Consider the following 24764-nt stretch of genomic DNA (forward strand, 5'->3'; position numbering starts at 1 on the left):
TGCTGTCCTCTTGAAACTCTTAATTTTTGAGCGAGGGCTCCACATTTTCCTCTTGCACTGGGCTCTGAATTATGTGGCCTGCCAAGTCAGTGAAGCATATTTTAAATCAGTGTCCTGTAATTATGGACATTATTTTCCCCTTAGTTTCAGGTAGGCCAGGGTATCCCATCCAAGTCTGAAAGTCAGCTTTTGGACTGCATTTTTTGCGTGCCTAGCTGGGTGGTAAGCTTTTGACATCTCTGCATACTTACTAATCTTTGCCAGAACGTGCCACAGTGCAAATTGGATGCTGGAAAGTACGGAGCAAGAAGATTAAGCGTTAGTGTTTACAAATTAAATCATTTCAAAGCTCACTTCCCCCTTTGGCTGGGTAGGCCAGGCATTTTATACAGAATCTTCTCCTAAAATGGAGAAATAAGAATTGTCTTGAGTCAGGCCTTCAATGAGGATATGACTCTATTGTTCTTAACTATAACCATGCTGGGGACTGTCTCAGGAACTTGGTCTGTACAACTCTGTAACCCCAGGATTGTGTTTCCATCCTGTCCACCAGGAGATGCGGAGGGAAGAACGAGGAACGTGCAAGGGTGTCTGCTTGCTATTTGGAGCTAGGCTCACGTTGACATCCTTAAGTTCATCAGGTTTAAAAAGTGCCGGAGCCATTTGTTGGTCCTTTTTTCTTGGCAAAGATTCTGTAACCTTCTCCAGCCAGCATCATTGAAGCAATCCAAGGATAAATGCATGGACCTCCTTTTTTTCTTTTTAGGCCATAATATGGGAATAAGAATATTCCCCTGCAAGAGCACATGGTGGGGGTGTCTTCTAAGGCAATGGGAGGAATTTACCAGAATGCAGGGAGGTCCCTTTGGAGACTCAGCCAAGGCAGCCCAGTTCACAGCAGACTAACACAGAATAGTGGAAGGGTCCACGTGGGTAGTGGGGCAAGCTGTGGGGAGGTGTCTGGACATCCTGAAGGACAGGGAGGGAGTCCAGTCTGACACAGGTGACAGCAGCAAGCACTTGGGTCTAGACTAGGAGTTACATGGGCAAGGCCCAACTGTCTGAGGTAAGAGCGGTGAGGAGATGTGGGTGAGCTAAAGAGATGTGAGAGGGAACCTAGGAGGAAGTGGTACTAGGAAGTTAAGGTAGGCGGTACTGCCACTGTGTCCACTGATGCCAGGATGCTGGTCCCTGGAGCCGTGAGAGCGAGGCAGGACTTGGGGTGTGCTGAGCTGGCCGTCAAGACAGGCACTCCGGCATAGGCAGAAATCCAAGGCAGAAGCTCAAGTTATGACTTAGACGAAGCCCCATTGGTAGCTGGGATGGCTTGATGTGAAGCCTGGGAGGTTTGGGTGAAGCTCCTGAAACCTTTGAGATCTAAGATCAGAATTAATTCTAGGGACTGAGACAAAGCTGAAACCAAGTGAGGACGAGCAGGGGTCCCACCGAGGAGGAAGAAGGAACGTCGTCCCTAGGGACTGGGTAGGCCTGTCCACAGGGGGAGTTGCCTCTCATATATATCATGTCAGCGTTTCTTTATTTTCCTCAGTTTTAGCAGATATGATCATTATCTTTATTCCTGTTTTACACCCGAGGAATCAGAGGAGTGAATGGAACTGCCCAGTGAATGGATTCATTGTGTCTGGGGTCCTTTCCCACATCACATCTGTGCCCTAGGCTTAGCTAGCTTTATGAAGTTCCTTTGGTGGTGGCCGTAGCAAAGTGGCGGAAAGCCCAGACAGCCTGGCTCTTTACCCCTGCTCCGCCCACCTCTTCTGACTGGGTGACCTTTGCCAGGTCACTTGGCCTCTATGTGCTACAGTAAAAATGAAGACAGTAATACCTTCCTCACAAGTGCAGTCGTGAGGATTTAAAGGGATGGTATATATAAAAGGTTTTAGAACAGTGCCTGGCAAACAGGTTTGCAACAAGCATCACTACTGTGCTCTATCCAGAAACAAAACTTTTTAGGGAAGATTTCAGATGTTAAGCATCATCAATACCTAGTGGATGGATGGATCTGTGGCAAGGTTAATCCTAAAACGTAAATACTGCAAAAATCACCCCTCTTTAGTCTTCCAAACCTTAAAAAAGGCAAGATTTTCCCAGTAATTAAATTTTGACCTAGGAAATAGTGAATTTCAGTGAGAGACTGCCCAGTTTAGAGGCAGAAATTTGAGGTGTGAGTTCTTGCTGTACCGTTTCCTGGCTTTGTGAGCTGGGGCAATTTTTCCAGTGTCTCTCACTTATCTGTGAAAATTACCAATCATGGGTATGACAGCCCACCTCACAAAGTCATCCTGAGAATCACACGAGGTGATCGAGTGAGAGCGCTTTACGATCAAGTTATGCCATGTGATGTGTTCATTCCCTGAACACAAGCCTACTGTAAGCAAGAAAACGTTACTCGTCTGTAGGGTAGGCGAGAGGAGGCCGTTGTGGAATTTAATACTGCGACTTAAATAATCTAGCCCGGCTCGGGGTATTAAAAATTTAGCAAGGTCGCCAGGCGCGCCCCCAAACAGATGAATATGTGGGCCATCCCGAGGAGTCCTCAATCTCCCATCGGCGCCGTTCTCTGTAACAACCAGATTGTGCTTGTGTCATCTATTTCCTCTCTACTCATGCAGGGGACTCAGACCCCATCCGTGTGAATCCTTGCTACGATGGGAGACACACATGTGACACGAGGGCTCGTTGCCACCCAGGGGCAGGGGTAGACTACACCTGCGAGTGCGTCTCTGGGTATCAGGGAGACGGACGCAGTTGTGTGGGTAAGTTGTGTGCGCCCTGTTCGTTCGCGGGGTCCTCCAGCTCTGTGTTAACAGAAGACCAGTGCGTCTGCTTAAGGATCTCTACTGATGCACGAGACACGTTTAGCAGCTGTTAACCTAAATGCTCCTATTTCAATCCTAGAGCACACTGAGAGGATAGGTTGGAGGTGGGTATTTGGGGCTGGGACTGGGAAAAGAAGACATGTATTTGCAATTCCTGCATATTTCGAGTTCTCAAGTTTGGTCATTTTAACCCTGTAGTACTTCTTATATTTATGAAAACATGTTTTCTGGTTATCTTTAGGTTTCAGACCTTGTGTTCCTTTTACCCATGACATCCCCACAAGCGACAGAAATTTCTTTACATTTCTAAAAGAAAAATTGTTAGTGTGTTTTTCTTTTAAATGTTGAGTGGGTTTTATTTTTTACTGTTTAAAGAATTCTCAGAATATTCAAATATTTTCCCTGTGACTTATATACTTGAATGACTTGAGATAAAGATTATCTGAAGGTTATCCTGCAACATGCATTCACGTCTGATGCTTAGAAATACTACATTTTGACATATCCCCCCCACCCCCCACGAATTTATTTGTTCTGTTGGAGCATCATGGTAGTGAGAAAACATTGGGTTTTCAGACCTGCCACTTGGGGAACCGTTGATTTAAGCAGTGCTTTTCTGTCCTTATTTCTTCTTAGATGTAAATGAGTGTGCCACCGGCTTCCATCGCTGCGGCCCCAACTCTGTGTGTATCAACTTGCCGGGAAGCTACAGGTGTGAGTGCCGGAGTGGTTATGAGTTTGCAGATGACCAGCACACTTGCATCTGTGAGTGCTAAGGCGCTTCTCTTTTGGGCCAAAGTGGCGTTGAGCCTTGTTCTCTGATTCATTAATGTTTCCACTCTGACCTACAGAAGTTCTGCCATGTGGTTTTAGAAAACAGTTTACGTTGAAATAACCCGAAGCTGTGGATCAGTTCAGCCCTGTGTTGTGGTTTTCCTCTAAATAGATACTTTTGGTGTTGAGTTATTGAAAGGTGTTCACCCAGTTGGGATTCCCGTGTGTCTTGGTATTTGGCCCAATCATGTAGCAAGACTATGAACCTCTAATACCACCAGTTCTAGATAGAAGTAAAATATTTCTCAAATTTAAATGGAATGGATTATAATTCAAAGATGCTTGTTCCACATACCCAGGTATAGAATACCCTCTGTAATAAAGCTCTTTCTAGGGTAAAGAAAAAGACATCTTTGGACCTAAAAGTAGATCCAAAAGAACTAGGATTCCAGATTCATCCCATTGGTAGAGCCAGATGATAATAGAGAAAATACACTTTTTAACCCACTGAGATGAAAAAGTAGCCGTGATCATAGAAACTGTGTGTGTGTGTGTGTGTGTGTGTGTGTGTGTGTGTGTGTGTGTAGTTCTGGTGAGTTATAAACTTTAATCAAGGACTATTTTAATGACTGATCTCCATATCTAGTGTTTTAACAACAAACCCAAAGCAGCACTTCTCAAACTTTAATATGTATACAAACCATCTAGGGATCTTGTTTGAAGTCAGATTCTGATTTGCTGGCTCTGGGATGGGGCCTTTGAAGCCCTCAGATGTCCTGATGTTATTGGTGTGGAGATCACACTGTGAGGATCAAGTCTCACCCATTCGCAGGTCTGAACTCTTGGACGTCCTTGCCTTCTTCTCTTTTCAGTGATCACCCCACCTCCCAACCCCTGTGAGGATGGCAGTCATTCCTGTGCTCCTGCTGGCCAGGCCCGGTGCATTTACCATGGAGGCAGCACATTCAGCTGCGCCTGCCTGCCTGGTTACACGGGCAATGGGTCCCAGTGTACTGGTGAGTACCTTGTCAGCCTCAGTGACTCTGGAAAGTTGCCTTGGATGCAACACCCTCACATAGCCAGAACCTTTCTCAAAAGGACTTCTCCTTTGCTTGACTCACGCAGCCTTGGACTTGTCTAAAGAGCAAGAGAAAAGCTGTCCTTTGAGTCAAAAAGCAGAGCCAAGGGTGATTTCCCTTGGACTAGACTGTTGAGCATATATGGTTGTCCTTGGTGGAGACGTTCCTGGAGCACTAGGAAGCCACTGCCAGCTTGTAACCTCCTGTTCCTGGGAGCTAGTGTAGGCTGGAGGAACTTTGGGAAAGCCCACTCACCTGTTGGGAGGTCTCCATCCTTCAGTGTCTTTGGTTAATGGCTTAATCTGGCACTTCCAGTCATGCCTGACTTTTAGTTGCTATCCCGCTGGTCGAAGTGGCATTTGAAGCAATCTGTAAACATACATGCAATGCTTTCTCTCTAATTTTTTCCCTTCCTCCTCTCCGGGGAGAGAGAGAGAAAGAACTCTACCATTCTGAAAGAATAGTAACGCATACCTAAGCACTCACAGCTTTTCTCCCAGAATCTAAAGACGTTTATGATGGTTAAGGCTTGATACAGTATTTAATAAAATCACTAAACTGGAATGCGGACTGTTAAAATTTAACCTGGTTAAATAGTAATAATGATGCAAGACGTTGTTACTAAAGTAGATATAATTCTCTGGGTATATATGTACATGAAACCGGGATTAGTAGTACTTTAATACAGAGATTATTTAGCAAATCTGCATAACCCACTAAAGGTTTTCAAAATGTATCCAGTGACATGATGGAATTGAAACTCAATTTCATGCTGTCAGTAATACCCTCAAATTATGGTAAAATGAGACACTGGGAGAGAATGGTGGGGAGAGGGTCTGTTTGGAGATTATGAACCCGAAACACAGGCTTTCCCCCCTTCTCTTCAAATTGCTGCTTGCATTGGCCAGGCCACCCTACACCTGGGCACCCTGAGTTGATTTGCTAGAACAGCTGTGTAACTCCTGGGAGCTTTACAGGAGCTTAAATAGCACACCCCGCCCTCCTTTACCACATGTTGGCTTCTCATCTTCCTCCCACGTCGCCTCCCTTCGGTTTCCTTGGAGAGGCTGTCTGTGAACCAGCAGACGGAAGCCATATGTTATGGACAGAACAAATGTGTCCGGGCAGCCAGCCGTCCTCTCCTTCCCAGATGTGACTGGCCATTTGGTATTGTCTGAACTGTCTCTTTAATGTTTCCACGTCTGTTGTACAGAAGCTCTGCTGTAGGGTTTTCTTAAAAACACAGTTTATACTGAAATGACCCAAAGCAGTGGCTCAGTTCAGCCCTGTTTTCTTTTCTTTTTTTTTTTTCCCCTCCTAAAAACACCCCCCTGCTTTAGAGCTCAAGTGTTTCTCCAGTTAGACTGAGGTAGATTTGGAATTCACAGATGCTTCTCTCACTTGACCAGCCCAAGAGCTCCATCTGTTACAGGACTCTCCAGAGAGAGGGTAGCCTCCACAGGTGTGCGGGTCAAGGTGTGAGGTGCCCTAACTCCTCATTGTTCTGTTATTTCTCACAGTGGGAATAATATTTTTTCCACTCTCATGGAACTTTGTCATTCAGTTCTTTTTCTTTCTTTTTTTAAAGATTTTGAGAGAAAGAGTGTGTGCATGGGTGTGCATGGGTGGGGGGCAGAGGGAGAGGGAGAAGCAGGCTTCCTGCGGAGCAGGGAGCCCAATGCGGGGCTTGATCCCAGGACCCTGGGATCATGACCTGGGCCGAAGGCAGGTGCTTAACCAACCGAGCCACCCAGGTGCCCCTGTCATTCAGTTTCATTTAACACACTACTGGCTCTAAGAAATGAGACTACATGGAGAATCAAAATCTTGTCAGAATTTCATATTTAAATATCTGGCTGCTCGGGACAGCAGAGAGAGTGCTTTCAAGGTATTTAACTCCTCAGGTCTTTGGTTTAAAGCTAACAAGTTGAAATTAGTTGCAGCCTAGATGTGATGAGTGTTAATAATCAATGTTAATTGAGTTGATGTTTCTTGCCCTAATCCCTTCTGAATCATTCTCTTTTCCTTCTTTTAACTTCTACTTGTCCTGTAAGACTTTGATTACCTTTGGGGTCATATTAGGACCCTGAAACTGGCCATTTTTCCATGTTGAGGACTTTGGAATAATGCCATTCATTGTTATTACTGCCTTCTTGCTGATTTCTGCCATTTTTTAATTGTCCCTATTCAATCTCTTCTTCTCTACTTTTGGGATTTTCTCTGGAACCCACAAACTTGAAAACATGCCAAACCCATCAGTTGCCTCCCTAGTGTATTAGTTATCTATTGCTGCATAACAAATTACCCCCAAGTATGGCAGCTTAAAACAATACACATTTATTGTGTACAGGTCAAGGGCCGGAGAATGGCTTAGTTTGGTCCTCTGCTTTAAAGGATCCTACAAGGGGTGTGGTAGACTTGGGATCTCATCTAAAGGCCTAACTGGAGAAAGATCCTCACATGGTTACTGCAGGATTCAGTTCCTTGAAGACAGAGAGCCTCGGGTCCTTGCTAGCTGTTGCCAGGAGGTAACCTGCAGCTTCTTGACACATAGACCTTGAACAAGATAGCTTACTTCCTCAAAGCCAGTAGCAGAAATTCTGCGAGCAAAGTGGAAGTTAGATGCAAATTACTCAAGGGAAGGAGATTACACAAGGTTACAAATAGTAGGAGGGAGGGATCTTTGGGATTCCTTAGAGGCTGCCTCCCAAAATCAGTTGCCATTTAAGCTTTTCAGACTGGAAGAGTAGAAAATGAATAGTCATTTTCCTAAAGACCTATGCCATGCCTAAATCAGTCTGGGCTAATCATGAAGGCGACTTGGAGGATAAGTATGTTAAGAGTGTGTGTGTGTGTGTGTGTGTGTGTGTGTGTGTATGCGTATGCACATATTTAAAGGCATGCCACAGTGTGCATGTGTCTCTGACCACAGAGAGAGAGAGAAAAGAGCAAAATCGAGAAAAATAGAGATAAAGGCTCTATTTTGTGGAAAGCATGCATTCTTGAAGCACACGTATTTTTCTTTCCTCCATTAAAGTAGCAATAAAAGGGTGTGGGGGTTTGCTCTAGCCAGTTTGTCAAAAATTGAGTTCCCTGATCCGAAGGGGTACATGCATCCCAACGTTTATAGCAGCAATGTCCACAATAGCCAAACTGTGGAAAGAGCCAAGATGTCCATCAACAGATGAATGGATAAAGAAGATGTGGTATATATACACAATGGAATATTATGCAGCCGTCAAAAGGAATGAGATCTTGCCATTTGCAACAACGTGGATGGAACTGGAGGGTGTTATGCTGAGTGAAATGAGTCAGTCAGAGAAAGACATGTATCATATGACCTCACTGATATGAGGAATTCTTAATCTCAGGAAACAAACTGAGTGTTGCTGGAGTGGTGGGGGGTGGGAGGGATGGGGTGGCTGGGTGATAGACATCGGGTAGGGTATGTGCTATGGTGAGCGCTGTGAATTGTGCAAGACTGTTGAATCACAGATCTGTACTTCTGAAACAAATAATGCAACGTATGTTAAGAAAAAAGAAAAAGAAGAAGATAGCAGGAGGGGAAGAATGAAGGGGAGTAAGTCGGAGGGGGAGACGAACCATGAGAGACGATGGACTCTGAAAAACAAACGGAGGGTTCTAGAGGGGAGGAGGGTGGGGGGATGGGTTAGCCTGGTGATGGGTACTAAAGAGGGCACGTTCTGCGTGGAGCCCTGGGTGTTATGCACAAACAATGAATCATGGAACACTACATCAAAAACTAATGATGTATGGTGATTAACATAATAAATGGAAAAAAAAAACTGAGTTCCCTGGAGAGACTGGACTTGGCTTTGGGCTCTTAGTCTAGTCTGAGTCACCAGCAGGAATTACTTTTACCAGAGTAGAGTTAAATCTTTTCCAGCTTCCCTCAATCAACCCCGGTTTCAACGGTTTCAGGGTTGATTTCAACCTTGTATTGGAGTGAGCCAATGTCTCTCAGGCCTGTTGGTCCTCCTAGATCTTGGTGACTTTGCTAGATGCAAAAGCAGATTGTCTTGAGTTAGGATCTTTCCAGGGAGGAGCAAGTGTGAGTTGAACAGGTGGGATGTCACTCAGAGCCCTGACTGCTCAGGAGGGACATGAGAAGAGGCACGTGGAGTAGTCTTTCTCAGGTCTCCTGTTCTAAGAATGGAGAGGTTAGGTAAGGTATGGTAAAGTCTGTGCAGCTGCAGGAAAAGAGAGCAGGGCTTGAAAGGAAGGAGTCTCTTACACTCACGGGTCCCAGAGAGAGGGTCACCGCATACCACACGGGGGCACAACCAGTCAGGTGCTTGATTCAATAGGTGGGGAATGAGAACTTGTGGGTGGAAGCCTTTACTGGGGTCTGGAAATTTCACTGGATGGTTTGGAAGCAAAGGGGGTGGGGTGGGATGGGTTGGGGGGAGCCAGAATCTGGTAATCCGGTGATTGGATTTGTTTCAAAGGGACTTCACCTGGTTTTGGGTGTGGGCAGAAGGAGGGCAGTGAGAAGAGTGTTGAAACACCAAAGTATGAATTCAAAATGGAGAATTTTAACACATTTTCCATACAGTTTTTTTTTTTTTTACCAGTTTAATAGGTAATAGAATGGAGAATTATGCTGAGATGGAGCCATGTTTCATCATCTGAATAGCAAAGGAGCTCTACTATGCCTTAAACTTTGTTGTCTTGACCTCAGTGTCCTGACAGCTCCTAAAGACCCCTGACATTGATAAGCATCAATGGCAGCTCCCTCCCCCAGTGGTACAACAAGGAGTTTCTCCCTTGCCAAGGGGCTGAAAGTCTTTATGCTTTCTGTCCTGACACTTGACATCCTGTGACATAGGGAGGAGCTCCCCTTCTTTACTCAAAAGCTCCAGTTCCCGCCAAACCCCCACACAGTGTTAGCACTCCTGAGGAGGAGTCATAGCCTGCTCTGAGCTCAGGCCCTGGAGTGGCTGACAGGCTTGTTTTCTGTCACCCTGGGAGGTCTGTCTTTTAAGGAGGCATCAAGGACTGTGCTTCGGGGAGACTTAACCTCCTCCAGCCCTTAGGGGATGGGGGCTCCTCACTTGTAATGCTTTCCATCTCCCAGTTGGTCATCTATACCCATTACTAACCCCCGCCCCTGCAACGCTCGTATCTGTGGGGAGGATCCCTGCTCTTTCACTCTGATCAGAATTCCTAGGCCATAGGCTTTCTGAACATGAGTTAACTTGGTAGTTCTGGGGCGTCCCCTCTCTCTGAGTTCAAAAATAATCTCAAGAAACTGATCCCTGGGTTCTAGAATTAGGCCCTGTGTCTCAGGAATTCCTGCTTCCTGTCATTGCCTGGGGTTCCTGTTAGCCTGAGAAGTACTTTTAGCATATGTATTATGAATAGCTTTAACTTCCTGCATTTACTTTCCTGCTGGATGTTCATTTTTACAGCTTTGGTTTCACAGCGTTTTGCAGGCCCAGGGAGCTGGGTCGCCACCAGCTTCATCCCGCTAGGTACTGGGGTTGTCCTTCTGAAGAGACAGCCAAACTCAGGGATAATTAAATACGACAATAGAGAACCCATATTGATTAGATCAGAGATAGGGTTTTTGTTGTGCTTGGTTTTGTTTGGTTTCTTTTGGTTAACTGAGGAGCTAACCAGAAAACCTGGTTTGTTTCTGACTTTGCGGATGAATGTATAACTACTTTCCCACCTTTGTAGGTGGACAGGAAGGTAACCGGGGAGGCCAGCTGCTCATCTGGGCAGAGCCTCTCTGGGTGGCATTGAACTTGGTTGTGTCAAGCATTCAGGATTCTTTTGGACTTAAGGGAAATCATTTATTTCGACCAAACTTTCCCAAGACTGAGGACACACAGAATGTGAATTTGCTAATTACAGTGTCAGAGATTCCTCTCCTGTGAACAGACATCTGGGTTTCACATCCAGCATGTCCGCTCACCAGCACCTGGGAGAGGAGCTGAGCCATGGCAAAGGGGCTCGGTGAGAGCATGGTCCTAACAAGGCTGGTACCGACAGCCCTAGAGCAGATTTCACCGGGTGCATGGGAGGCTGGGCGAGGAGCCACCTCTGTCCCCAGCTGATTCACGTCACATTCAGGCCGTCTCTCCGGCATCCTGGGTTCTATGTGTCTGCTGCGGGCTGTAGCAAATGGATGCAATTCACTTCTGGGACTTCTAGGTTTCACACTGATCATCGCAACCCACATTTTTTCCTATTCACACTTTTTAAATCATTTTTGGGGTATCTTTGTGGAGGCGACTGCTTTCTTTTATTTTCAGTTGAGACTTGATCAGACCTACACCCTTTATCTTCCTTTTACTCTGGAAGACTTCCTGTCTTTGCAGATTGCTTAATCATTGGCCATTGCTTTTGTTTTATGCATTTTTTTTAAGAATTCTTTTTTAAATTTTGAAGTAATCTCTACACCCAGCGTGGGGCTCGAACTCACAGCTCCGAGATCAAGAGTCCTATGCTCCACCGGGCACCCCTGGCCATTGGTTTTAATAGTTTGACCCTCAGAGGTTTTTTGTGGGGAGAGGGAGGAGAGCCTTGCTAATGTCGGCACATTCTGATTGCAGTAAATAAAAGGACTATAAACTGGCATTTGAAGTTCCAGGATGTTGCAGTTTTGAGAATTATGAAAATCTTCTGGTATTGTGTGGAGGGGGGGTGCTGAATTGTTGACAATGATAAGCCTAACAAATTTAGATTTTTTTATGTGTTGTTTCAAAACTACTGATATTTTTCTTACACCTATTTCTTCTAAAGGTAGAAAGTAGAGAAAATTTCTGATTGATTGGGCATTGTAGATAGTAGGACCCTGATTGCATGAGACTGAACGTGCTTCTACCTTAGTTGAAAAAGCCCTGGAAGCCTCTTCCGGCTGCTTTGCATCTGCATCTCCATGCTAGAGGGACAGCCTAGCCAGCAGGGCAAGAACAAAGCCATTGTTACACACATTCACTGCTGCAGGACGGAAAGGAAGTGAATGATTTACAGTCTAAAGGCTAGTTCAAAGGTGATGACTTCCTGGAATTCACTGTGGATGAAAGATGCTCTAGAAATACACTGCAGGATATTTTTTTTCTGGAAGTAACCACACTGCACATTCTTAACTCCCATCACCCTCAACTTTGTACATTAAGCTTGCCTTTAGCTGTCGTCATAGTCCTGCTCATGTCCAGAGGTCTTCTGAGGTTGACCCCTTGCCACTGACCCACGTGTACTAAGGCCGTGTAGTAGCCCCAGTTGTGTGCAGTGAAGTCACGCCGTTCCCTCCTCCCTCCCCCACCCCCTCATCCCTGTTCCTGCCTCCGCAGATGTCGATGAGTGCTCGGAAAACAGATGTCACCCCTCGGCTACCTGCTACAATACCCCTGGTTCTTTCTCCTGCCGATGCCACCCTGGCTACCATGGGGATGGACTTCAGTGCACACCAGGTAAGGTTTGGAGAGCCAGACAAGGCACAGAAAACCCTGACTCCTTCAGTGCGATTTTTCTACGGCCTTCAGTCCCCTCCTATTGCAGACCAGGGCTTCTCCTGTTCCCTCTAGCTGCCTAGTTTGTTACTGAGAGCTCACTGGTTATTAGCGTTCTGGGAGGCCAGGAGTATGACCCATCTGTTGCCCTACCTAGCGTCCCACCCGTTGTGGTCAGCTCCCTTTGTGATGGGCTTTGCCTCAGTAAGTGTGATTGAGATAAAGTACTGAGATCAAGCTTACTAAACAGGAGCCGTATGCACTAGTGAGTTGGTAGTCAGCCCCCATGACTGTTCTAGGAGGTCTTGGCCAGCACGGTGCAATCTAGTGATTGCCATTGACTCGGAGCTTCTCAAGACTTAAATTCTGGACTTCAGGGGCTGAACAGAGTTTTACTTATTTTCTCCCAAGTCTCTTGGGATGTTTGGACAGAAGCCATGGTGGTTCTTCATTTTACCCAGACAGCAGTGGGGAGTCAGCTCAGGACAGGGTGAACTGTGAGAATTAGGGAGATAGTGACAGAACTAAAAGAATCCGGGAGTTCAAAATCTCAGTACCTTGCTATTTTTCCCCATGCAATGCTATTGTCCAAGTACATGAAGGGAAAAACAAAAAACCCCTTGGATAGGAGCTTTGAAGTTAGCTGGTAAAAGTGGATGGGTTGCCGTGTCTTTTATTCCTCCTTTGTACATCTCTTTACCCCGGCCTCGGAAGACCCCTCCTCAGGGCTGAAACCCTGTGAACAGCAGCAGCGCCACACGCAGGCTCAGCACGCCTCTACCGGCAGCCGGCTGCACATTCCTCAGTGCGATGAGCAGGGTCGCTTCCTGCCACTGCAGTGTCACGGCATGACCGGCTTCTGCTGGTGCGTGGACCCCGACGGCCGCGAAGTCCCCGGCACGCGGACTCCCCCGGGCTCCATGCCGCCGCACTGCGGACCACCAGGTGAGCCAGTCAGGGAAGAGAACCGCTTCCAGCCTCGGCCTGGGGCTCGAGAAGCAGAACCGTGCTGACTCGGGGGGGGGGGGGGGGGGGGCAGATGATCACCCCTGCCCAGACCAAGCAGACCCTGGGCCGATGTCCGCCCTGTCATCGGCTCCTTCCTCCTAGGAACACTGGAATGGTCTGTGCACACCTGTGTGCACGTTGCTGTGACAGGGACGGATGGAGGTACACGTGATCACTGCCGCACGCTGGACTGTGGCCTCACGCTTGTCCAGGACAAGCCTGGAAGTGGAGACTGAGCGTGTAGGTCAGGCTGAGGCCACTGCCCTGCATCTGTTACAGCGGCTTCGGGAGGTCTTGGAGTGAGATGATCTTGCCAGACGGGCCTTTCGTCCAAAAGGAAGGCTGCCTGCCCATATTCCTATTCCTTTGCTCCACCTTCCGACTTGCAGCAAACAGTATGAGGGCCGTTTTAGTACTGATAGGAAGAACAGGTAGGACACCTGGGGGTGGGTCTAGCTGGTTTGCTCTAAGCCGATCGCCCCAGCTGTCTCCAGCCAGGCCTGGCATGTGGATGGGGAACATGCCAGGCCACCTGCCCCGGCCACCGTCAGAAGAGGTGCAGGAACCTGTTGTGTTAGCCCATGCGGCCAGAGATGCTCACAGTGAACTCATCTGTTACTCTCTGAGCGAGCACTCCCCGTCTGGGTGGGGCCTGGCGGTCAAGTGCTCACGTTTCATGCCAGGGCGGACTTGTGTTCCTTGCTGAGTTGTTCAGAGTGGGCAGAACTTTATTATGAAGAACATAGGACTGATTTGATACCATTTTAGACAAAATAATTCCTAAACCATGAGCTTGCTATTCAGAGGTCCATTTTTACTACTGACAAAGATAAATACTAATTTTGGCTTTTCACATATAAGAGTAAGAAGAGCCGGAGAGTTACCACCAGTTTTGATCCCTTCAATAATATCGTTATGGCCAGCACATTAGTGCTTCTAAGATGCATATAGGTAAAAATTGGTAATGCTTGATTCCGATGTATGTCCCTGTTTCCACAGTGACACTGCTAGTTCCTCTCTGTCCCTATTTTTAGGAAAAGATTTTGTAGGTCCCAAAAAAAAAAAAAAAAAAACCCACCCATAAAAATCCTGTTTCACTCCTGTCTACTCTTTAAAAAGTCTCGGTTCTAACTCCATCTGGGATTTAAAGAAATCAGATGGTTGGGACACGCCTTAGGGAACGGTTCAGAGTTCTGTTACACTTACTAAGACAAGCCTGTGTTAAGGACAGTGATTCAGAAGGAAGCCAAGAGAATGAGAAGTTAACGACCAAAGGAGGGACATGTTCTCTTGTGCAGACTCTTTCTCCATGGCCCAGACTTCTCTCTTGGTACTGGATGGGCCTTGGCTGCCATTTCTGACTAGTCTCTGCATTAATGGGGTTTGCTTGAAGGGAGGGAAAACACTCTGTGTCCAAGATTTCAAAATATTTAAAAACCCTGCCAACCAAAAACAGAAAAGAGCAAAATCTGTGGTTGAATTAAGAAGGAGCTCCAAATAGTAAGGAACGAGAGGGAGGCACACATATCAGTGATGTGAGGTGCCCATTTCCCAGAAGCTGGGTGTGCTGTGTGTCTGCATTCCAGACAAAGAGCTTTGCCTTATTGGGTGGTCCTCTGAACCAAGAACGTACCCTCCGGGTTTGCAGTGTGGGCCTGGGGTAGTGTTGGGAGCTTCTGCAGGGAATCCCACCTTGAGATGGATGGCTAGTGGTTTGAGGAAGCGACATTTCCCCATCTGGGGTCTTTGAGACACACCTGGGGAAGGAAGTGCGAGACTCCTTCTCCATGAGGTCTTAAAAAGAGCTTGGCTTTCCAAGGGTCATGAGCTATAGAGATGACCTGAAAAGCATCCACTTCCCCCAAACCCGATGAGTCTTGTAGTTGAGCTAGTTGGGTTTGAACTCTGAGGATTTTATTTACCACCCTCCCGCTTTCCTAGAGGTACCCTTTGGTACTAGAACCAAAGTGTAACGTTTCCAACTTTGTTCTTTGAAGCCATTGGAGGTTTTGACCAAAGGAGTGCCATGAAATGATTGTTTTAAAGGGACCCTTCCTGGCTGCTGGTAGTTTACACTGGGGGGCAGGAAAGGGAGGGAAAGCCACGGAACGAGTAAGAAAGCTTTGGTAATAATCCTAGCAGGAGACCATGGGGCTTGGACCAGGCTGATAGGGGTGGATGAGGTGAGAAGTGAAGATTTTCTGAATGTGTTTTGAAGGGATGGCTGACATTTTCTGACCTATCAGATGTGGAAAGCGAGAGAAAGGAATCAAGGATGATTAGGCCTGAACAATGGAAAGTGGAGGTGCTGTTTACTGATAGGGAAAAGTCTAGGGCAGAGCAGCTTTGATGGTGGAAAGGAGGGGCCCCGTTTTTGTTCTGAGATGGATGTTAAACATCCAGGTGGTGGTATCGAGTAGGTACTTGGCTGTATGATTCTACAGACCACAGGCTTTCAGTTGCAAGAATTAAAAAAGAAGCACCTTCTACTTGAGTTCCTTTAGATAAGCCTATGCTAGATGAGTGGACGAGTTATTTAAACATCCTGCAGCAGAGTCCCTGCAGACCAAGAACCGCTATGTTTACAACAGAGTGACAGCCCTTTGGAAGCAAGGCTGGGAGAAAACAGAGAAACCACTCTGCAAGAGCACGCAGGAGGTTGAGCCTGGTGGGGAGCTGGGAGGGGTAGCAGAGAGGGGAGGATGCTGGAGAAGGGAGGGGGCAGAGCTACATGGCGGGAAGCTGGAGCCTGCCGAAATAAAGGTTCAGCTCTGAGCCAAACGGCTTTCAGGCACTGGAGTGTCTAACGGTCAGTATGGAGTTGTTGGCCACCACCTCTGCTGTGCTCACGGATGCTAATTACAGCAAGTCTTACTGCATATAGTTTTCCAGTGAGCAGACACTGAGGGCCACATCAATAGAGCACTCAGGGAGTTTCTAAAACACATGGCCAGTCTCAGGATTGCCCTTGGGGTGTTAGGTCCTGGAGCTTGAACCAAGTGGGAAAGAATAAATATTACCTTTAATTATCGTGTAGGCCACTGAGTTCCCGATGAGGGTCCCCACCGAGTGCTCTGTTAGCAGAGGCTCTGGGCCCAGGCGGAGTGGTCCCCGTGGGCCTCTCGGCCTGAGCATGCCTTGCACCCCTGATCTGACCTCCTCTTGCTACCGATGTGGCTGGGCCTTGATGACAAATCCTCTTGGCCCAGGAGTCTTACTTTCTCTGGATTCCTGTGGAGAGCTTCATAGAGCACTTTACTGCTTTGGTTCAGTGTCTCGGGGCCCGGCCGAGGCCTTGCTGGCAGCACGAGGTGGAGGGAGGCCAGGTGTGGGGAACTTCAGCTACATGCTATATTCTGTCCTTGGCTCACCATCAAAAGCTTTTTGTCCCCATCTGCTCAGAGCCCACCCAGAGGCCCCGGACCGTCTGTGAGCGCTGGAGGGAAAACCTGCTGGAGCACTACGGTGGCACACCCAGGGACGACCAGTATGTGCCCCAGTGTGATGACCTGGGCCACTTCATCCCCCTGCAGTGCCACGGGACGAGTGACTTCTGCTGGTGCGTGGACAAAGATGGCAGAGAAGTGCAGGGCACCCGCTCGCAGCCAGGCACCACCCCTGCCTGTAAGCACCCAGGGACCGCCCCCATTCACCGCATCTGCTCGGAGGGTTTGCTGGAGGGCAACTGCCAGCTCTGGGTGAAGGTGGGGAAATGGGGGGTCCCCAAGGCCAGTGAAAGAAGTCACTAATATGCCATGTTGATTGGTAATCTGGTCTACCCGAGATCCCAATTTGGATTTCATGCTTGGTTTTGTCATTAGCAGTTTCTGTAATTAGAACATCTGGAACTCAGCTCAATGTGCAGTTACCCCTCCTCCCCAGCCCAGGGTGAAAGGAGACACGTGTCACCCTGGGGGCCCAAAGAAAAGCGGACACAATACTGGCTAGTTTCTTTCCCTTAAAAAGAAAAAATCTTTTGCTTTGTTCTGAGGGGAAATGTTTTGTTGTCTTCCTCCCTAGTAATTGGCAGTGTTTTACATAATCCTTGGGAAGAAAAAAACCCTAGAAATTAGAATTTCCTTTAAGGAACATCTGGAACACATCTGTCTAGGGTAAAAACCTTTTCATGTTTTTGGAGGTTCTGTGTGGAAAGTTAACTTCTTCCCCTCTCCCCACCTACCCTTGTTGCCTTTCCTCTGTTCTTCGTACTTTCCCATGGCAGGTATCCCCACGGTTGCTCCGCCCACAGTCCGGCCCGTGCCGCGGCCTGACGTGACCCCTCCGTCTGTGGGCACCTTCCTGCTCTATGCCCAGGGCCAGCAGATCGGTCACTTGCCCCTCAACGGAACCAGGCTTCAGAAGGACATGGCCAAGACCCTGCTGTCACTGCATGTAAAGTGGATTTCTGCCGTGGGGGCGGGGCTGCACAGGGCTTTCAGATCTGGGCAAGGGCCGGAGGTAGAGGGAGGTCCTGGAGGGTTTCTGGGCTGGACTCCGACTTCCTGAGTCTGACACTGCTCTCACAGGAAGTGGGGGCACTGCTGCCGGGAGTTCTATCTGACCCAGGCTTTCTCCAGTGGTTCATGGGGTTTTGGATAAGTGGAAATGGAGTTTCAGATCTGTCAGGATACTGAGGCAGTATGGTGATCCAAGGCAAAAATGACAGAACCTTAACCCGTCTCTAGGGTGCTCTCCATGCCAGACTCTCCAGAGGGTCCAGGAGGACCAGCGAAAGGGAGTGGTTTCTGTGGTCAGTTAAGAATCCCAAGTGGAAATAAATTAATGACTGCATCATTGTTGCAGCCCCCTCCCCTCCCATTCCGGTTCTGTGGATCAGTCTCTTCTCTCTTTCACAGAAGATCTGGGTGGAGGGGGAATGCTGGGAAAGGAGTTGACAAGCTTTCCCTACATGCCTGTTGCTTCCTGCACCAGCAGCATCCCTACTGTCAAGGCACTCCATTTTGGGGGAGGGATTTCTTCCCTAAAATGGAGAAAAGAGAAGGGAGTTCACCAGAAAGGCACTGCCACTTATAAAGGAAAGCCATCTGATTCCATTTCTAAACCTCATGCAGCAGGTACTTGCTCATCTAGGATAAAGAACAGTACAGTGTCCGTGTTTGCCTTTACTTTTGTTAATGAACTAATGCCTTACCAGATTCCAAAGAAAGTGCAGAAGCAGCCAGTATTCAGAGGAAGATGTTTTTTCTTAAGATTTAGGTTTTGTAGTCGTGTTGGCAAACACTAGCAAGCTGTTGTGTAAGTTTCTCTAAAAGATGTAGAAACTAAGAAATTGTCAACACCTCAGTCTAACCACCCAGCCAAGTCTGACGGCTGTACCGCATTTCTGAACTTGCCTCTCCTAGGGCAAGCTGGCGGTGCTGCTAGTGGGACTGAAAGAGAATGGAACATGGGTTCTAAGCACATCTTTGGGGAAATTTACTTAAAATGATTTATTCTTCCAAGAAACTTTGAAGTCAATACTTGGGTTAACAGATCCCATGATTCCCTAGGTCAACGGAAACGGACATGGATGTGCATTCCTGCCTGAGACAGAGGACTTCTACTTTTCAAGTGAAACTATACTTTGACCTTCAGATCCTTCCATATATACTGCCCACTTTTTCACAGGAGCCAAATCCGGCTTTGTTCAGTATTTTTTATATTGACTCTGCTCCCAGAGGCATGTCAAGCCAGCCCCAGAAGGCTCTGTTAGGCAAGCCAGGAACTGGTGTGATCTCAGGGACAGCCAGATGGCCCCTAGATGTTGGCTTTGCACATCTGTTCAGTTTCTCAGACCAGGAGTCTGAGTTGGAAATTGAATGAAGCAAGTACTGTGCAGAGTTTTGCAAAGAAATATCACAGACTCAGCATTAAAAAAAAAAAAAAAAAATTATTTTATTTAGCAATGAAGAAGGGAAGACCTTCCTAGCCAGAGGTTTGGTGACCACCAGTCTCCAGTTCCTTAACCCATCCAACTGGAGACTTTTACTTACGCGTACAACCAAAAAGTTTACTTTGTAGTAGGGAGAGAGATGGGGTGAGGGATGACACCTCGGGGGAAAGACTATATTCACAGGGGGAGGGGAATAGATTTTGTCATTATATGTTGGTGAATTTTAGAAAGGCTGTTCAAAAGTGCAGATACCATTTGGAAGGAATAACATATTTTTTTGCCCAGTAAAATATTAAGAACTTACTTTGCTAATGATGTTTGTCCTTTAATCATTAAAGGGGCTGGTTTTCCATGAGATCATTTTAGTAGTGCTGGCATTAGTAGCGATTAGGCACTTGCTATAGACTAATGACTGATTAGGACACTGTGGAAGAATTTATGGTGTTAATTTTTAGAGCAGCACTATAAAATACATACTGTTATCTTCATTTTGCGAATGAGCAAACCCAGGCATAGAGAGGTTAAGTCGCACAGCTAGTCGGCAGCTAAGCCTGGCCGGGCCCCCAGAAGTCCGCCTCCAGGCCCACTTGTGTAACCACGCTGCTTAGCTGCCCCTAAGACTACGTTACGGGGTGTTCACTACAGCCATGCGAGAGGCGGCTGAGCGCGAGCTCCAGGGAACCGCAAGGAGTCCTAATTCTTCCAATTTCATGTTTTGTTCCACAAAGGGCTCCATAGTTGTGGGAATTGACTATGACTGCCGCGAGAGGATGGTGTACTGGACAGATGTTGCTGGACGGACAATCAGCCGTGCCAGTCTGGAACCAGGAGCAGAGCCTGAGATGATCATCAACTCAGGTCAGAGACTTCCTCCAGAAGACCCCTTTGTATTTCATCTGACTCTACTAAGTGCAAAAGGGGAGGTCAGGTGCCATACGAGTCACTTCACTGAGTGGTACCAGTACCATGCCAGCCCCGCCCCTCTGTAAACACACATTCATAGGTAAGAAACGAGGAGGTGATTCTTACTGAGAAACAGGGCTCCCAAGAGAACTCAGGGTGGCCACAGCTGACGCTGCCTGGCCCCGCACTGTGAATATGCCTGGTGCCATCAGGCCGGTGTGTTTGTCTAGAGGAGAACCAGAGGTGGCAGAACAAGTTCCTCTGTTAACCTGCTCCTTGCAACTGAGAGCCTCTCAGGACTTTCATTTTTAAACTTTTCAAACCTAGAATCTCTCTCCACTTCAAGTTCCCTTTTCATATCGCAAATGCTCCAGTCCTGCCACTGTTCTATTTCCAGGTCTGATAAGCCCCGAAGGACTTGCCATCGACCACTTCCGTCGAACAATGTACTGGACGGACAGTGGCCTGGACAAGATAGAGAGGGCCAGGCTGGACGGCTCTGAGCGCCAAGCCCTCTTCCACACGGACCTGGTGAATCCTCGGGCCATTGCTGTGGATCCAATCCAAGGGTCAGCTGGGCTTCCTGATTCCCCTGCCTCCTGTAGATCTTAATTTGAAGCCCTTGGATTTTAAATGCCATGTGGGGAGGGTCAGAACAAGAGCCTAAAAGCTCCAATGTGTGAATTTAACAGTATATAGGATCTACTGGGTGTAGACACTGTTCTAGGCAAAGACAAGGTCCATTCTTTCATGACTGCTTGCCCTTCCCCACACAAGCACTTGGTATACTTTTTAAAGTAAAAAGAAATTTTACCTACTGTTGAAACTGACAAACTTAGTAAGTGAACAAAAGGTTTTCTTTTTTTTGCCAGTATTAGGACATTTTTAAATATCTGTTGCTTTACTAGTCAGGCTGGTATGCTGAGGACATTCTAGGAGGAAGGAAGGTAGTAAACTAATGAATAAACTAGAAAATTATTAAGACTGTGGTACAACACACAGAATTCAGAGACTATGTGAGAGGGACTGGGGACTGATGCGGATCAGATGATCAGGCCAGGCTGCCTAACACTTAACCTGGAATGAGGCGGGTCTCCTTCAGCAGTGCATTAGGAAATCCTAGTGTTGAAATCCTAGGTTTATCTTCATTAAATGGTGAAAGCAACCAAAACTCTGAAACCGACACTTATTTCTTGGACTGCATTTTCACTATATTTAATTTATCCCACAGCAACTTGTACTGGACGGACTGGAATCGAGAAGCTCCCAAAATTGAAACATCTTCTTTAGAAGGAGAAAACAGAAGAATTCTGGTGAATAAAGACATTGGACTGCCTAATGGTTTAACCTTTGATCCCTTCTCCAAACTGCTCTGCTGGGCAGACGCAGGTATTACTGATGGCAGTGAACACACAGCACTTCATTACCCTAAGGGCCGTTCTCTACCTCAGAGTTTACAACAAAACCAGATCCCATCATGTAGAGCTTTTGGCTTAAATTTTTAACAGTATAGCACAGAACTTACTCCTTTTAGTAGGTGTATAAACTGTTAAAGAACACTTTGTATTGATACTTATAATCCTTCCTGGGGTTTTGCGGGGGGGGGTGGTCTGTGAATTAGGTGGTAATTTGAGGGCTAGTACTATGTCCAACTCATTTTTATAATGCTTGCCCTTCCCCCACACAAGCACTTGGTATATTTTTTAAAGTAAAAAGAAATTTTACTTACTGTTGGAACTGACAAACTTAGTAAGTGAACAAAAGTTTTGTTTTGTTTTTTTTTTTGCCAGTATTAGGACATTTTTAAATATCTGTTGCTTTACCAGTCAGTAGGCTAGTATGCTGAGAACATTCTTTGGAAAGTGATGTGGCAAGTAGTAAGTTCGGGTTGCCAATACCCAAGTTCCCTCTTTCTGTAGTGTGATTTCCTTATCAGAACAATTTGAAAAGATGCTATATATGTCTACTTACATACTAAAGAGTACAAAAAGGTCCATTCTTAATTTATAATCTAATAAAAAGGACTAAAATGCAGATGAGTCATTATAATCCAGTTGGTCCAAAACAAGTTACCTTTTTTTTTTTTAAGTTACATTTTTAAAAACTATTTGAAATTTAAAGCCAGGTTCCATAAGAAACTTGTTTAGGTACTGCAAAATTTTGAAGACTGCTTCTTTTACACTGAAAAACATGAGCCATGTTACCATTTTAGCTACTTTTAATTCCTATCTAGGAAATAACAGGTCTTTAAAAAATATTTAAGGATTTTAGTTAAAAAGCATTATACATTGCTTATGAAGGGCAAGTATTTATCTAGATGTTATGTTTACAATTTACGAGGTGACACTTGAAATTAATTAGAACAAAGTTTATCTCTAATGTCCTACTTTGGGAGAAAAAAATGCAATCCTGTCTTCCAAGAAAGGATCAAGAGTCTAAATTCTAAAAACTAGACTGCTATTAAACAAACTGAAGAGTGATAATAGGAAAATTTTAGTTTCTAATTTGTATCACTGTATATAATTAAAGCGTCTTATTTCCTATTTTACCTTTGTTTCCTTTCAGAAGGCTTCTACCTGCCACAATTTTTGGCAAAGTTTTCTTTTCTCATGGTATGAAAGATCTCATTTTCCCTCTCTGGTGTTTTAAAAGGAACCAAAAAACTGGAGTGTACACTACCTGATGGGACTGGACGTCGCGTCATTCAGAACAACCTCAACTACCCCTTCAGTATTGTCAGTTATGCAGATCACTTCTACCACACAGACTGGAGGAGGTGAGCCTGACACACCCTGGCCAAGCCTGAAAAGGCAAACTAGTCTGGAAGACATACCACCGTTTATGACCTTTTACCTAATGTCACTAATGACTTTAGTAATTAAGCTTTTCACTGAAGTTTTCATTATGTCTTAATTAGTAGATAACATTGTTCAAGCGTTACTGCTCTTAAAATCATACTTAATGGTATTGCTCACACGCTGCTCAAAAGTGGCAGAACTGATACTAAACTATCCAAAAAAGGAAGTACATTAATCTAAATCTGATCTTCAGAGAATAAAAGACTATACTTCAGTGGTACCATGAGCTCTATTAGCTGTGTGATTTAAATTGATTTTTAAAAAAATGACATTATGGACATATTAGTTGTCCACCTGGGAGAAGGAAAAGTACTGTAATTTAGACTAGTTCTCCAAGGAGGAACATTAAAAACATATCTAGATGTCTAAGCCCTTCTACCCCATCCCTTGCAGTCTTGATTTAATTGGTCTGGCAGGAGGCCCAGGCATCAGTATTTTACTAGATCCTCAATTTGTTCAAGGGTTGAGAAGCACTGATTTGCACAAGTGGTTCTCAAAATTTTAGGGTGGCATCAGAATCATTCCAAGGGATTGTTAAAACAGAGTGCCAGGTCCCATCCCATAATTCCTGATTCAGTAGGTCTGAGCTGAGGCCCAAGAATTTGCATTTCTAGCAAGTTCCCACATGATGCTGGTCTGGGGACCACTTTGAGAACCAGCGATAGAGAAAATCTTTGAATCTAAATAAGTCAAAACACATTTGGTTAAATTAAAAAAATACATTCTAGAAGGCTAGCTAGCTACTGAAAGTGACTTCTCTTTCCCACCTTAAATCCTATGAATTTACTCTTCCTTTCTGTTACCAGGGATGGTGTCATATCAGTAAACAGAGACAGCGGCCAGTTTGCTGATGAGTATCTCCCAGAGCAGCGATCTCATCTCTATGGGATAACTGCAGTCTATCCCTACTGCCCAACAGGTAAATAAAATGCTCAGGCTGCTCCTTTGGACCAGGGTAGAGAAGGCTGTATCTGGTAACCAATTACCTCTGGCCCAAATACGGCTGCCACTGAGAGCCACTTTGAATGGAAAAGTTAATGGCCAACACATAGGGTACTAATGATTGTTCACCCCTAAGTCTAGTCTACCTAGCTTAACTATACACATAAAAGGTCAGCCTATTAGGATATCTCCCCTTAACCGTACTTGCTGTTGCAACTGGTTATAAAATATTCACCCCGTTCCTTCCACCTCTCCTCACAGGAAGAAAGTAAATATGGCATCACAAAGGACTTGGGAGTTTACAATCAGAATCTGGACCCTAAAGAACACTTACTGCAAACAAAGGTGAAGAAAGTGAAAAAGGAATTGGACTTACAAGATGAACACTTTCAGGACAAAAAGACTATAAAACTTGTGAAAAGTTTATACCTCAATCTTTACTACTGTATTCTGGAAAAGCAAGTTACCCCAAGTTTTAAAAAGTAACAATTTTAACTGCTGCTGATTAAAGCAATTTTTTTATAAACATTTCTATCATATTTAAAAGGTTAAGTTCATTCAACTAAGAACCAATTAGAGTATGTGACAACCCTAAATCTAATTTTTTAAATCTAATTTTCTGGCCAAGAAATCAAGCAAGGTTATCCATGTAAAGACAGACACAATCCTAAAGACCCTAAGCCTTGACCTGGAGAAGGCTATGCACAGCTGGTGGGGAAAAACAACTTATTTATAGTTTTCCAGCGAAAGTTCTAAGTTTGGTTTTTTGTTTTTACCTCTGCATCACTGCATTTCTATTTATATTAAAAGGTGCTAGACTGTTTCAATTTGTATCTTCTCATTCTGTAAGTCCCTCTATAGTTACCCACAGAAGTTACTACATTTATAAATACCAAAGATGTAACAATTCTCAAATTTTCTAGATTACTCCAATAAAATATTTTGTTTTCCTATGATTTGAGTATCTGTATTGTCTCTGTAACAAAGCT

General features: G+C 45.6%; 1 protein-coding gene across 2 annotated transcripts in view; it reads left to right on the plus strand.

Moving 5' to 3' along the window:
* The window catches only part of NID2 (nidogen 2), a 58045-nt gene extending 33343 nt beyond the window's left edge, over positions 1–24702 (plus strand). Inside the window, exons 9-21 of one of the 2 annotated variants that reach the window (XM_028118566.2) lie at positions 2631–2774; positions 3474–3602; positions 4484–4627; positions 12013–12132; positions 12886–13116; positions 16582–16803; positions 17402–17571; positions 19801–19930; positions 20373–20544; positions 21207–21364; positions 22628–22751; positions 23640–23752; positions 24037–24702. In XM_028118566.2, coding sequence (XP_027974367.1) covers positions 2631–2774; positions 3474–3602; positions 4484–4627; positions 12013–12132; positions 12886–13116; positions 16582–16803; positions 17402–17571; positions 19801–19930; positions 20373–20544; positions 21207–21364; positions 22628–22751; positions 23640–23752; positions 24037–24047 — 1868 coding nt within the window. In that variant the 3' untranslated portion in view covers positions 24048–24702. Of the gene's footprint in view, positions 1–2630; positions 2775–3473; positions 3603–4483; positions 4628–12012; positions 12133–12885; positions 13117–16581; positions 16804–17401; positions 17572–19800; positions 19931–20372; positions 20545–21206; positions 21365–22627; positions 22752–23639; positions 23761–24036 lie in introns of those variants that run through there. The other variant, XM_028118488.1, reaches the window with a different exon arrangement.
* Positions 24703–24764: the final 62 nt, after the last annotated feature.

Source organism: Eumetopias jubatus, unplaced genomic scaffold, assembly GCF_037043125.1.
Source record: "Eumetopias jubatus isolate StellerSeaLion01/CBP00866 unplaced genomic scaffold, mEumJub1_p1.0 scaffold_7, whole genome shotgun sequence".
Lineage (NCBI taxonomy): Eukaryota > Metazoa > Chordata > Mammalia > Carnivora > Otariidae > Eumetopias > Eumetopias jubatus.